At 66.9% G+C, this 13,868-nt stretch overlaps 2 protein-coding genes across 2 annotated transcripts; both read left to right on the top strand.

The window, feature by feature from the left end:
• Positions 1 to 2,648: 2,648 nt before the first annotated feature.
• Positions 2,649 to 4,771, top strand: SYT8 (synaptotagmin 8; the record flags this gene model as incomplete). The annotated part of the gene is given in 9 exon segments (XM_082845046.1): positions 2,649 to 2,742; positions 2,855 to 3,021; positions 3,408 to 3,500; positions 3,625 to 3,792; positions 3,861 to 4,028; positions 4,113 to 4,218; positions 4,313 to 4,446; positions 4,548 to 4,686; positions 4,689 to 4,771. Coding segments are annotated over 9 exon segments (1,152 nt in total).
• Positions 4,772 to 7,563: 2,792 nt separating this feature from the next.
• TNNI2 (troponin I2, fast skeletal type) lies at positions 7,564 to 8,555 on the top strand (the record flags this gene model as incomplete). The annotated part of the gene is made up of 5 exons (XM_082845846.1): positions 7,564 to 7,599; positions 7,697 to 7,825; positions 7,963 to 8,052; positions 8,151 to 8,327; positions 8,460 to 8,555. The coding sequence occupies exons 2-5, from the start codon at positions 7,703 to 7,705 to the stop codon at positions 8,553 to 8,555; spliced, it is 486 nt and encodes a 161-aa protein (XP_082701972.1). The 5' UTR covers positions 7,564 to 7,599; positions 7,697 to 7,702.
• Between the last annotated feature and the right edge of the window lie 5,313 nt (positions 8,556 to 13,868).

The following is a 13,868-nucleotide window of genomic DNA, read 5'->3' as shown; positions in this document are numbered from 1 at the left end:
TCACTCAGGTCTCCAAGGCCAAGTAGGATGGGCAGGGGGTGGGAAGGGGTGAGAAGGAGGCCATCCTGCCCAAAGCAGAGAGTGGAGCAGCTGGGAGGGAGCCCCAGAGGAGGTGGCTGGGGACTGGGGCTCCATTTAGGAAGGATGCCTGTCCCCCTTTCCTGGGAAAAGCAGCCTTAGCACCTGGAGGTTTTTCCCCAGCTGGCCCACAGAAAGTAGACCCCAGGAGGGACCTCCTGCCTTCTGAGGGCTGGGCACAGGAGGTCACGCCCAGGGGTGGCCCAGGCCAGGAGAGCTTCCAGAGGCATGGCACGGGGACAGGGAGAACCGGGCAGCCCTCACAGGACCTGCAGGGCTGCCCCTGGGGCACCTGCCTGGCGGGGGGGCGGGGTGGGGGGGGCGCTTCTGCAAGTTTCCCCCAGGAGCCGGGGCCTGGAGGCTGGACGGTGGCGTAGCTGGGGCCAGTGGAGCAGACGGCGCCACCTGGTGGCTGTGTGCCAGCCGGAACCCTCACCACCACGGGGACAGGGCAGTCCTGAGGGACCCCGCACCTCCCCAGGCTTCAGGGCCCCCCACTGCTTGTGGCTGGTGTGCCTAGGGATCCAGGGTCCTCTCGGGTCAGCTCCCAGGCACCCCGTGTTTCTGGGGCTCAACCTTCACCAGGCTGGCCTGGGAATCCCGCCAAGCCAGCAGCACCAAATTCCTGTGACCCGATGCCCACCGCACCTCGGCCAAGGCCAAGAACAGGACACTAACCGAGCAGGGGTGCGGGGAGAGGCACACACATGCAGAGGCATGCGCACGCAGCCACACGCAGGTACAGGTGTGCACACGTGCGTGCACGCACAGATGGAAGTTCTGTGAAGACAAATGACAACTGGCCCACATTCTCAACCGTAAGAACCTCGACTGAAGCTGTTTTCATTCCAGAGCACACCTAGACTGACATTTCAACAAATGAAGATGGGCTTCCAATCCCACAAGGGCAGCCGGGCCTCTCTGCCCTGACCACTGGGCTGCTCCAGGGACCCCTGCGCACCGTCGGTTCTCAGGCCAGCCCATGCCACCAGCCGCCACCAGGGGCGCTCTACCAGTTGACCTGGGAGTGTCCTTGGGAGGAGGGTGGGCAGGGGCCAGAGGGGCGGCTGAGACACCTGTGAGTCCCCTGAGTGCACCCCACCGCACCACAGGGGCCTCGCCCGGTGGCCCCCCAGCCAGAACCCGCTCCATAACTTGTGGGGCCCAGGCAGGAAACATACAGCCTCTAGTTCCAAATGGTTAGAACTGTAAGTCGGCTGCAGCAGGCAGTAGAGCAAGCCGGGCCCTCCTTCTGAGCCAGGGCCGGTGCACAGGCCGCCTGACGTCCCTTCACTGCGTGTGTGGACGCCCCCGGCCTGGCCTCTGCCCTGCTGCGAGCCTCAGATGGCTTTTCCTCCAAAGACCTCACGGGGACAAGACACGCGCGTTTGCGAGGGAAGGGGAGGCCGAGCTGGGGCCTGGGCCCCCCGCTTTGAGCTGTGGTCCTTCCTGCAGACAGGTTGGCTTGGTGCTGGCAGTGGGGCATTGATGCTGTGCGCATGGGGGCTGGGGTGGGGTCTCTGAGATCACGGTGGGGCTGCTTCGGTCCCTCCCCACGCTGGCATGCGGGTGGGCAGGAGCGCAGAGGGGCAGGAATCGGGCTCCGGTGCCTGGTTATTCCTGGACTGGGGCCCGGGCTTGGTCCTTGTGACCTGGCTGCCCGCGCTCCTGGGAGGAAGGGCGGCTGGGGGAGGCTGAGTCACAGAGACTAGCCGTGGGCCTGGGGTCCCAGCCTGCAGGCCGAGCGGGTCCTTGCCAGGCGCGCTCCTCCGGGGGCCCCGGGTGCAACGGAGCCGGCCCACCCTCCCTCCCACCCCGAGCAGGCAGGCGGAGCTCTGAAGGGCAGCAAGCAGGCGGAGCTCTGAAGGGCAGCAGGGCAGGTAGTAGGCAGGAATGTTCTGGCCGCTCCCAGCTACACCCGGCCCTGCCTGCCCCCACCTCACCGTCCTCCCCAGGCGCCAGGAATGCACCTTCAGCCCGGTATGCTTGCACGGAGTTCCCGCAGGCAGCCGACCCCCACTCCTCAACCCTCCCGTCCCCCATGACCCTAGCAGAGCCCCTACCCCTCAGGGCCTCCATCCCCAGGCTCCCAGTTGCTCCAGGGCTGGGACCCCACATGTAAACACTCTCCACCTATGTCAGTGGCAAACCATGGGGGGCCGAGGTCGGGGTGGGGGTGCCGGGATGGGACCCCAGCGGCGACCCCCAGGAGGGCCCGGGGCCCAGGGAGAGAGGTCAGGAGGGAGGGGGCTTCCTGGAGGGAGAGGCCCTGCGGGGAGGAGACGGAGGTCTCCTCCGTGAGGCCTGGCCTGCCTGGCTGGGCGCTAGGGGACGTGGTAGGAGGCCAGGCCTGCAGCAGCTCAGCCCGCACCTTGGCCAAGGCCCAGCGCCCCCCTACCGTCGGTGCCGTTCGGAGCCCTCGCCCCGGCCGCCCCGGGCTGCCTCCTTGCCCAGGCAGACTGAGCTGGCCTCTGCTGGGCAGATGGGACGGTAGGCAGGGGCCCAAGGGGCCACCCTCACAAGTGACCTGGCTGCCCCGGCCGTTTGCTCCAGGCCAGCAGTGAGAGGAGATGAGTCGCCCTCCAGGCCCCCACAGCGCCCGGGCCCCGGCGGGCTCCACGGCTCTCCCCGGGCGCATTCCGGACCTGGTCGCCCGGATCCCCTGTGAGTTTGGGGACCTCTGGAAGGGGAGTGGGGATGGCCTGGCTGGGCGGGGGGCAGCCGCTGTCCATGGATGCCCCTCAGGCCCATCTCTGTGCTCCCCCCCCGCCCCCAGGGCTCCGCTGGGCGCTCATAGCCGCTGCGGTCGTGGCTGGCGTCCTCGTTGTTTCCTGCCTGCTCTGTGCCATCTGCTGCTGCTGCCGCGGCCGCCACAGGAAGGAGCCCAGAGACGAGGAGGCCATGGGCCTGGGCAGTGCCCGCAGCACCATCAACACGCACCTGGTGAGAAGCGGGCACCCAGCTGGGCCAGTGCCGGGAGGCAGCCCAAGGTCCAGGCTCGGGGGCGAGCTCAGCCCCCAGCATGGTCTGGTCTGCCCAGAGCGGAGGCGGGGGCGGGGGGGCCGCCTGGCTGGCGAGGCGATGAACAAGGTGAGGGAGGGCGTGGGCTGCGGGAGCCACAGCAGTTCTGGAGGAGGGCAGTGGCAGAGAGGTGGACTCGGGGCAGTTTCGGCTGGTCCCGCGGAGCTGAGCTGGGATGTGAGCCCTTCTGGTGCCCTGGCCCGGAGGTTTGACCCATCATGGACCCGCTGCCTGGGACGCCGGGGCTCTGATGGGGCACGGTCCCAGCAGCACCTGTCGCCAGCCCCTGTGATACCACCCGGGTGCAGCCAGATGTGGATGAGGTGGAGCCTGGCCCTGGGGGGCCCCAGCAGTGGGAGCGCCTGCAGCTGTCCGTGGAGTACGACTTTGGAAGCCAGGAGGTGAGGGGCCCCGAGGACGTGCGGGATTTTGGAGGGGCGATGGGGGAAGGGTGGGCACTGGGTGCTGGGTGGTGCGGGGCTGACCAGGAAGGGGGCCCTGGCTGAAACACCCCCTGGCTCCTAGATCAAGGTGGGCCTCAGGCAGGCAGCAGACCTGAGGCCCCGGGGCCCAGGCGGCACGGCGGACCCCTACGCCCGCGTCAGCCTCTCCCCTGAGGCCGGGTGCAGGCACGAGACGAAGGTGCACCGTGGTACCCTCTGCCCCACGTTCGAAGAGACCTGCTCCTTCCACGTGAGTCGGGGCTGGGTGGCCAGGGGCCTGGGCCGGGCAGTGGGGGCCGCTCACACCCCTCCCCGCAGGTCCCCCCCGTGGAGCTGCCCCGGACCGCCTTGCGGGTGCAGGTTCTAGACTACAAGCTCTTCTCCCAGCACGGGCTGCTGGGTGCGTTCAGCCTGCCGCTGGGCACCGTGGATCCGCAGCCCGTCCTGGAGCTCTGGCACCCTCTGGGCCCGCCCAGCACTGCCGAGGTGAGCCTGCTGACCCCCGGGCTCCAGTCCCGCCCTGCCCGGTGTGCCCGGCGGGGAAGCTGAGGCCCTTCTTGCTGCCTGCAGCCCGAGCAGTTGGGGGAGGTGTGCTTCTCGCTCCAGTACGTGCCCGGCTCGGGCCGGCTGACCGTGGTCGTGCTGGAGGCCCGAGGCCTGATCCCGGTTCTGGCAGGCAAGAGCCGGACCTGCCCCTCCACATGGATGGAGGGAACCCTGTGCTCAGCCCTCAGACCTGGGACGCCCTATGACTCCTTTCACTTGCCCAGAGCCCTACGTGAAGGTCCAGCTTGTGCTGAACCAGAGGAAGTGGAAGAAGAGAAAGACATCTGCCAGGAAGGGCATGGCCACCCCTTACTTCAACGAGACCTTCACCTTCCTTGTGCCTTTCAGCCAGATCCAGGTGGGCTGCCTGGAGGAGGGGGCGGGTGGAACCTCGCTCAGGGCCAAACTGACGTCTATCTTTCTCCCCCTCCCACCGCACCTCTGCCTGCCTCTACCCAGAGCGTGGCTCTGGTGCTGGCCGTCTGGACCTGGGGTCCTCAGTTCCAGGCCAAGCCCGTGAGCAAGGTTCTGCTGGGCGCCCGGGCCTCTGGTCAACCCCCACAGCACTGGGCAGACATGCTGGCCCATGCCCGTCGGCCCAGCACCGCCTGCAGCCGGCCAGGGAGGTGGACCAGGCCCTGGCCTTGCAGCCCCACCTGCGCCTGCCCTTGCCTGGCTCCTGAAAGCAGCCCCGGCCCTCGGTCTCCCTGGGCTGGGCCACGGGCCCCGTGCAGGCTGCCCTGGGGACCCACCATAATAAACGCCTTCTCCCCCATGGCTGTGCGTCCTTCCCGAGCCCCGTGGACACAGCAGGGTCAGGGGCTCCACCAACATCGCCAAGGACAAGGAGAGGGTCTCCTCTCCAGGCTCAGCCAGGCCCTGAGGGCTCTGACCCATGCCTGACCCCTGAGTGAGGGTGAAGGGGCCCTTCCTGGCCCAAGGGGTACGATACTGGGAGATGCGAAGCCCTCCCCATCGGTAGCAGCTGGAGAGTGAGGGATGGGCCCCTGGGGACACAGTGGGCAAGTGGGAGATATCTGGGGGACGGTGACAGTGGACAGAGGGGAACCCAATCCCAGGGACCACCCCAGCGCCCGAGGGGCCCCAAACCCTCCAGATGGTGACTGCAGGGCGTCCCCTTCACGAGCAGCAGGGGGCAGTAGATGCCTTCAGAAGCCGCCCCAGGCCTTTGGGGGCTCAGCCTGGCCCGGAAAGCAGCTCTAATCCCCGCACATCTGGACGGCTTTAGCTCTCCCTGACCCTCCCCATGGCCCGAGAAGCCGGCAGGGCTGGGGCCATGCACCCCCAGCTCAGAGGGTGCCAAGTCATGGTTATCCGGATGCCTCTGCTGGGTGGGGGCCCGGGCAGGGGGCGCAGGCCTGGACCGGGATGAGAAGGGCAGTGTCGGGCCTGCCTGGGGCAGCCAGGCGGGCCCCAGGCCCCCTCGGGTCAGGGAGAGGTTCCCAGGTGGGTGGCGCCGAAATCCTGGGTTTGAAGGATGTGTTCCGAGCTGTGCAGGGAGCTGGCCCGCGGGCAGGGCGGTCCAGGCAAGGCTGCACGTCCGTCCAGGCACCCCCCATCCTGCTCCTGGGTGGGAAGCTGGGATCACGCCCATGGAGGGAAGCCCTGCCCCAGAGACCCTGGCCACTGCCGCAGGCCCCAGAGGCCGTGTTTGGGGGGCCGGCCTTGCCCCGGGCCAGCTTGGGGACAGGAGGACGTGGCCAGCTCATGCCCGAGACGCCTGCTGGGTTGGGGGGGGCAATAAGGAGCAGAGTGTGAGGCTGCTGCTGTTCCCCGGGGGGCCCGGAGCCCTGGGGAAGCCGAGGAAAGCAGTGTGGATCCTGACTCAGAACAGGTGGGGCCGGGCCGGAGTGACGCCTTGGCTGACCCCTGAGCTGCGCGCCACGGCTGGCGAGGCCGTCATCCTGTCCTCAGGCTCCTTGTAAGATACAAGGGAGGCATCTCGAAGTCACCACTGAGCCCTAAATAGACCAACCCAACCTCAGCACCGCCCCCCCGACCCACAACCAAGACTTCTTGGCCTGGATGGCAGCACGAGGCTGGGCCGGGCCAGGCAGCCTGGGCAGGTGGGGAGGTCCCTGTGCCCCCATTGGTCTGAGGAGGGCTCCATGCCCTTTCTGAGCAGGGGCCCAGCCTGGGGGAGGCCATTTATACCCCTCCCCCTGGGCCCACCAGCCCAACTCGCCGCTGCCGGCCTGACCCCACTCCCAGCGCTGCTGTCCGAACGCGAGGTGAGGCCGGCCCGGAGGCCGGGACAGGCACTGCTGGAGCTCGCTTGCAGGAAGACTTCCCTGGGCGGGGGCCTGGGGGCCAGGGCCGCCGCCAGCAGCCTCTCTGGGGGTCTTCCACGGAGCAGGGGGCGGGAGGGAGATGCATCCGGAGGCAGGCTGGGGTGGCGAAGGGGCCCCGGGCAGCACCCCGACGGCCAGGCCTCACCGCTGGGACACGGGAAGGGGTTTTACGGATTGAGGGACCCCAGGCCCAACTGGCGGGTCGTTTCTTATATGCACTTGGGGCAGAAGCTGAAAGAGCAGAGCTAAAAATAACTGGTCGCTCCCGCGGCACCTGCGATGGCCGGACCGCCCCTCCCTCGGGGACAGCTGCAGCGACTCCAGGCCCGCCTGGGACATTTTGGGAACACTTTCCTCTTACTCATCCCCTCCCCCGGGGAATTCCAAGAAGCGTCCCCCAAGCCGGGGCCCTAACACCCCTCCCCTTTCCCTCCCACAGGCTCTAAGCCCAGGACCTCAAGATGGGCGAGTAAGTGTAGCCCCCCAAGCCCGGTGCCCCTGCTGCCCACCCCACTCCCCACTGGGCGAGGGTCTCCGCATCTCTCCGCCAGGCCACCTCCCGCCCGCCCCATCACACAGCCCCATGGCAGGGCCCTAACCTCTCTTCTCTCTCCCTCCCCCCACCTGCCCCCCTGGGACAGTGACGAGGTGAGTACCTGCTTGGGGGTGAAACACGGAGGGGGTGGGACCCCCCAACTCAGGAGAGGGCAGAGGTCGGAGTTCCAAGGCCCAGGGAGGCCGCCCAGCCCTCCCCCTTCTGTGAAAATGCCTCACCGCACCCCCACCTCCCCCAACGGAGACACTGACAAATAGAGGAAGTGGCTGCCTGGTGCCCCAATGCTCCCGGAGCAGGGGAAGTGCGGCTGTGGCCTGCTCACCGGGGACTCGCTTCTTCTTTCTGATGGCTGCATCCCCTCCCCCGCCTCCTGGGCCCCGCCAGCATCCCCCTGCCTCAGAAGCACAGCCCCTTCTCCCGACCCCAGTCCTCCCAACCCGAAGGGCCACCGGGGCAAAGGGTCACCGTGCAGCGCCGTGTCCTGGGCCCAGCCTCCCCACCAGGCCCAGGCCCAGCCGCCCCTCGGGCAGGACCCCCTGGCTGGACGGCTGAGCCCCGCCGACCCTGACTCTCCCTCCTGCATCTTCTCCCTGCCCTGCAGAAGCGCAACAGAGCCATCACGGCCCGCAGACAGCACCTGAAGGTAGGTGCGGGCCTGGGGAGGGCCGCCCGGGCGTCTGCAGGCTGGCGTGCCGCAGCCCCTCACCACCGCCTACCCCCCGCCCCTCCAAACCCCCCAGAGCGTCATGCTCCAGATCGCGGCCACGGAGCTGGAGAAGGAGGAGAGCCGCCGGGAGACGGAGAAGCAGAGCTACCTGACCGAGCACTGCCCGCCGCTGCACATTCCCGGCTCCATGGCCGAGGTGCAGGTACCCAGGCCCCCACCCCGCCCACCCGCCCGCCCAGCAGCCCCTGCCCACCGCCCCGTCTCCCCCTCGGTCCAGAGGGCAAGCAGGGTGGTCAGGGCGGGCGGAGGCCACCCACCCACCCACGGCGCCCCCCCCAGGAGCTCTGCCAACAGCTGCACGCCAAGATCAACGTGGCCGAGGAGGAGAAGTACGACATGGAGGTGAAGGTGCAGAAGAGCACCAAGGAGGTGAGAGGCCGGGGAGGCGGGCACGGTGCGGGGGGCGCCCCGACCGCGAGGTCTCGGCCCCCGCCGCCTCCCGCCCAGCCTTGCTGCCCGCCCCGCAGCTGGAGGACATGAACCAGAAGCTGTTCGACCTGCGAGGCAAGTTCAAGCGGCCCCCGCTGAGAAGGGTGCGCATGTCGGCCGACGCCATGCTCAAAGCGCTGCTGGGCTCCAAGCACAAGGTGTGCATGGACCTCAGGGCCAACCTCAAGCAGGTCAAGAAGGAGGAAACCGAGAAGGTAGGAGGGTCCCCACCACGCGCCCCGCCTGCCGGGCCGGCTCAGACCCCGGACGGGTCTGCCAGGAGGGGACTGGGAGGGGAAGTGAGGCTGGAGGCGGTGGGCCTGAGCCCTCTCCCGGTGCCCCTGCAGGAGCGGGACCTGCGTGACGTGGGAGACTGGAGGAAGAACATCGAGGAAAAGTCGGGCATGGAGGGCCGCAAGAAGATGTTCGAGTCCGAGTCCTAGGCCGCCGCCGCCCGCTCCCGCCTGAGGCCCTCCGAGCCGGGCCCAGCTCCTGTCAATAAAAGATTCCAATCCCCCGACTGCTCTGCTGTGCTCGGGTCCGGCCCTGCCCCAGCCTCTCTGCCCACGGGCCGCCGTGCGAAGGCCTCTGAGACCGGGGACCCTGGGCTGGGGGTGGAGGAGCCACCCACGGGCTTCGGGGGACTTCGGCTGGGCTGGGAGGGCCACTGCCGGGGCAGGGACCCCACCCACCCGCCTGCCGCCTGCGGCTGCTTGGTGATGTTGGTGTCAGACCCTGTAAGCTTGGACACAGGTGCCCGGGGCCATGTCAGAGCCAGTTCCCTAGATGACCATTGGTCCATTGTCACTGTCACCATGAAGGTCCCCACAGGGCCCAGAGACCCTGTCCCTGTGGCACAAGTCCAGGCAGGGGCCTCATGGGCCTGTGTCCCATGCCCTGTGGGCAACCCCTTCCTCCCAGGCTGCTCCTCCCCAGACCCCCCGCCCCCGCCACCGGGGGGGGGCACGCGGGGCAGTCCTGGATCACCTGGCCCTCCGGGGAGTCTTAAGCGTGTGGGGCAGGGGCACGCCAGGTAGGGTCCGTGCTCCCACTGGAGACTGATGACAGGCCCAGCTGGCCTGACACCGGACCCAGTGAGAGGGCTAGCTTCTCCCTTCTGCACAGCCCCCAGCCCTGGCCCACGCCACACATCAAGGGACGATGTGCCCGACAGGCCCAGACACAAATGTCACAGCAAGGCCGCCGTCAGCCTCCTCTGTGAGGGATGGTGCCGTGGCCCGCCAAGGTCCTGCGCTCAGATCTTTGGTGGGGAGCCCGGGGAGGCCGTCCACCCTGCCCTTGCCCTCCAGAGGCCCCAGCGATTGATGTGCCGGGGCCGGAGCCTTGAGCCTCAAGGGACAGACGTCAGCCTGCCCCGCCGGCCTTGGCCAGTGTACTGTTCCCCGGCCCCGCGGCAGCCCAGGGCTCAGCTCCGTCCTGCGAGCAGCTCCCCACAGGCCCTGGCTGGGCTCGTCAGGCCCTCGGGCCCAGGCCTGGTGCCTTGGCTGCCTTTCCCGCTCACGGATGCAGGGTAGAGGGGACCCCTCGACGTTCCAGGCTGAGGCTCAGCCCGTGCGGAGTCCAGAGCAGGCAGGGCAGCCAGTGAATTCAAGGAGCGAGTGGGTTTTGGCAGCGAGAGCTGCCAGTGATAGAGGCAGTACCTGCCTCGGACCCGGCAAAGTGAACCGGGCAGCTGCGCGGGGGCCGTGCCCGCCGGGAAAGGGAGCGCGAATCTATGCCCAGGGCCACGGCGGGTGCAGGGGTCCCAGGGATGCGGTTCCCACAGGCAGGACCCAACTCGGTCAGATGTGGAAAATGGTCTTCTAACACAGAAGTCCAGACAGTGATCCCCCGGGGTGGGGGCCAAGCCGGGGACAGGTGGGGTGGAAACACGGAAGCAGAAGTAGGTTTGGGGGATGATGTTGTCATTCTTGGGCAGAACAGTGGATTCATGGGTGCTTGTTCCATTTTCCAATGAATGAGTGAAGTGAAAGAGGGCCGTGAAGAATGAGTGAATGAGTGAAGTGAAAGAGGGCCGTGCAGAGCAAACCAAGGCAGTAAGCACCAGGCCAGCGCCGCTCGGCCTGGCTCCACGCCCCTCTGCGCCCCTCTGCCACTGCCCTTGCTGGGTGACCTCGGTGTCCCTGCAGCCGTGTGGACGTGGGCCTGAATGGGGCAATTCTGGGCAAGTGCATAGTCCAGCACCTTCTAGAAAGATCTCTGCAGGGTGGAGAACGGTGGAGGCTGGAGGTGGGAGAGGGGAGAGGGGCCACTGTCACCTCCTGGGGTGGGTGGAAGGCGGTGGTGGATGGAGAGAGATTCGAGAGGCGGAGCCCCCAGGACTTGGTGGACGAGGGAGAAGGGGCACCCAGGCCTGTGCTGAAGGGGAGAGGGCGGAGGGCTGTTCTCCAGGGCAGGAGCCTGGGGCAGGTGAGGGGCTGGCTTTGGGCTGAGATTTTGGGGGGCTGGGGAACGTGGCAGTTCCCAGGCACAAACAGCTGGGTGCAGGGGTCCGGGCTGGAGATGGGGTCTGGGCGTCCTCAGACGTGAGTACCGGGCGACGTCCCTGACAATGGACGGAGCGAGACAGCAACCCCTGGAGGGCGCGAGCTGGACGCAGGGCAGCAGAAGGAGGGCAGCAAAGGTGCAGGGGACACGGCCCGCTCCGTGGGTGATGCTGGAGGTCAGGGAGGGAACGCAGACGCAGGAAGCCCCGGGGCACGTGGCTCGGCTGGACAGCGGTGGCAGGCGACGCTGGCGGGCATGCTCCTGCGTGGTGCGGGGCATATGCGGGATTGTGCCCTCAGCTCTCTTCCCGGCCTGCCCCTGCGAGTGCGCCCGGGCCCCCGGGCCTTGGTCCCTACACTGTCCTCCAGGAAGGGACCAGGTCTCCGGGAGGAATGGCTGACCACAGGGACAGCCGGTGCACAGACAGCCTGCACCCTCTCGGTGAGCCAGAAAGGACGTGGGCAGAACAAACAAAAAACAAAGTCACCGAGGGGAGCCGGTCACAAGGACACAGACCGGCCGGTGAGATGACCGTGGTGTTTCACATCTGCTAGACTGAGGTTGGTGTCTGCACTGTGGTCAGGGGAGAGGGCGGCTCCAGTTTCAGAAAACAGGCCACGAGGGCCTTAGGAGTAGAGGAGGGGAGAGAGTGAGAGGCAGCGACAGCAGGTGACGGAGTTAAAGATGCTCTTTGCGTTAATCTTGAAACTTTTCTGTCAGTTTGAAATCATTTCCCCAGATTAAACTTTTCTTTAAACGTCAAAACAAGAACACTTTTTTAAAAAAATTAATTAAATTTTGGCTGCGTTGGGTCTTTGTTGCTGTGCGCGGGCTTTCTCTAGTTGTTTCGAGCGGGGGCTACTCTTCGATGCGGTGCGCGGGCTTCTCATTGCGGCGGCTTCTCGTGTTGTAGAGCACGGGCTCTAGGCGCGCGGGCTTCAGTAGTTGTGGCTCGCGGGCTCTAGAGCGCAGGCTCAGTAGTTGTGGCGCACGGGCTTAGTTGCTCCGCGGCATGTGGCATCTTCCTGGACCAGGGCTCGAACCCGTGTCCCCTGCATTGGCAGGCGGATTCTTAACCACTGTGCCACCAGGGAAGCCCCTAAACAAGAACACTCTTAAGCAACCGCGAAAGAGATGAAGCAAAACCAACAAAGATGAATCGCCTGGACTTCTGAAGATGGAGATGTGGGCAGACGAGCCCAGAGAGCTCCGGAGACCGGGCGGGGCCCGTGGGCTGATGACAGGGCAGCGGGCGTGATGGGCGTGGGAGACCCAGACAGGGGTCTCGGGAGGGCTGTGCACACGCCCTTCTTCAGCAGGTTGGGGGAGTGCAGTGGGCCAGAGAGACGGGGCAGGGTGGGCGGTGCCAGCCTCGGGGGAGGGGGTGTTGGGTGGAGCCGAGGGTCCACTTGGAAGTGGGTGGAGCCGTAAGGACTAGTATGGGTTGCGGTCCCCCTGGGTTTCCTGCACCTGTGGGACAGGCCTCCCCTCCCTCTTCACCTGTACCCCCACCTGGCCAGGGGGAAGCCAGCGTGGCCTGGAGGACACAGAGCTTCTCCGTGAGCATCCACCTGCAGGGCTTCATGGTGCCTCACCCTCTCTCCAGCTTTGCCTGTGACCACCTGTCCACACCTGTCCCCTTTGGTCCCCAAGCACCAGCTCCATCCAGGCCCAGACCTGCTCCCCCTGCCCCTTAACCAGCAAGCCACAGGCCTCCCTGTCACCCTCCTCCTCACAGCAGCTGGACCTCGGTTCACCTGACAACAAAATGGGTGTGCATGTGAGTATACCCGGCTCACAGGATGGACAGGTGAGGAGGGAGCTCTGGCCCCTTCTGGGAGTCCTCCAGCTGCCCCCAACCTCTCTGCCATGCCACACCCGCCTCAGCGCCAGTTCTGGAAGCGTCTCCTAGGCTCTCCCTCGGCTGCCCCCTCCCCACCTCCTCAAAGAAGCCTTCTGTGAGCCCTCAGCCCCGAGAGCCTGGCACATGGTCCAGGCCATGGTAACCCTGTGTAGAGGGCAGGTAGCCCTCAGGCGGGGCAGGAGTTTGCGTGCCCACTGTCCCAGGGTCCCAGGGCTCCTCTCACATCTGGCCCTACCTCCTGACCACCCCCATCACCAAAGTCCTTGCTGGACTCCCAGCTTTCATCCTCTGTCGTCCTTGGTGGGGGGGGGGGGCCCGTAGGAAGACCCTTTGGACAGCTTCTCCCTGCTGTGCCCACGGGGGTCATCGTGGACCCTCCATCTGGGCCCCCTCCTCATGGTTTCTCCTGCTTCCGGAGCCCACTCCCTGACTCCCTGGGGAATTTCTGGCAATTCCAGGCTCACCGCAGCTGCCCGCTTCCAGGGAGACCCGGCCTGTGCGGGGAGTCTCAGCCACGCCCCTCTGCCTGACCCCCAGACCCCATCAGGTGACACGAGTGTGCACAGACACCTTTATCTGCTCCCCTGTCTCTTCTGCTGTCCCTGTCCCCGGTGGCTCCTGTAACCCACCTGCCACCCCGGACTCTCACCTTACCTCGTCTCGGTGAATCTGCTCAGCACAGCCACTCCTGTCTGCCTGTCATCGTCCTCCCGGGCCTCCCTCCGACATGTCTGTCCCCCGCCCACCCCGCAGACTCCCTGCCCTGCCCTGCCCCTGTCTGTCCCCAGGCACCTCCGGCTCCAGGACCCAGCTTGCCTGATGGGGAGCGTGGAGGGAGCTGCACCAGCAAACCCTGCAGCTCCCCCCCAGGGCACACACGCAGCGTGTGTGTGCACACGCGCACTGGCTGACCGGCCTGGGAGGCCTGAGCGCAGGAATGAGGGCCAAGCCCCAGCGGGAGACCCTGGGCCTCCCTGCAGCCTGCGGACCCTCTGGCCGTCTCCCTCCCCGCGTCTCTGCTCTCTGCCCACACCCACACGAACGGCCCTGGCCACCTCTGCTTGGGTTTCCACAGCACCTCAGCCCCGGGCGTCCGTGTCCACATCCTCTCATGCCCCTGACTTTCTTCTGCTTCGCACCTGTGCTTAATGATGGCACCCCGGCTGGACCCCTAGCACATCTGGGCACCCCATCTTTTCGCTCCCTGGCCTCTGTACCTCGTGGTGGCAGGAGCTGGCTGGCTGCCCACCACACTGCCCACCTTTTCCTACTGGGCACACACTTTGAGGACAGATGAGGCCATAGACCCACCCCCCCAGCCTCCCTCATGGTCTCCCCGCCCCTCCCCTGCCAGCTGGGACTCTGAGGTCCTCGGAGGGAGGAG

The sequence above is a fragment of the Leucopleurus acutus genome (assembly GCF_964270905.1).
Source record: "Leucopleurus acutus genome assembly, chromosome: 8".
NCBI lineage: Eukaryota > Metazoa > Chordata > Mammalia > Artiodactyla > Delphinidae > Leucopleurus > Leucopleurus acutus.
This window is presented reverse-complemented; position numbering and strand designations above follow the sequence as displayed.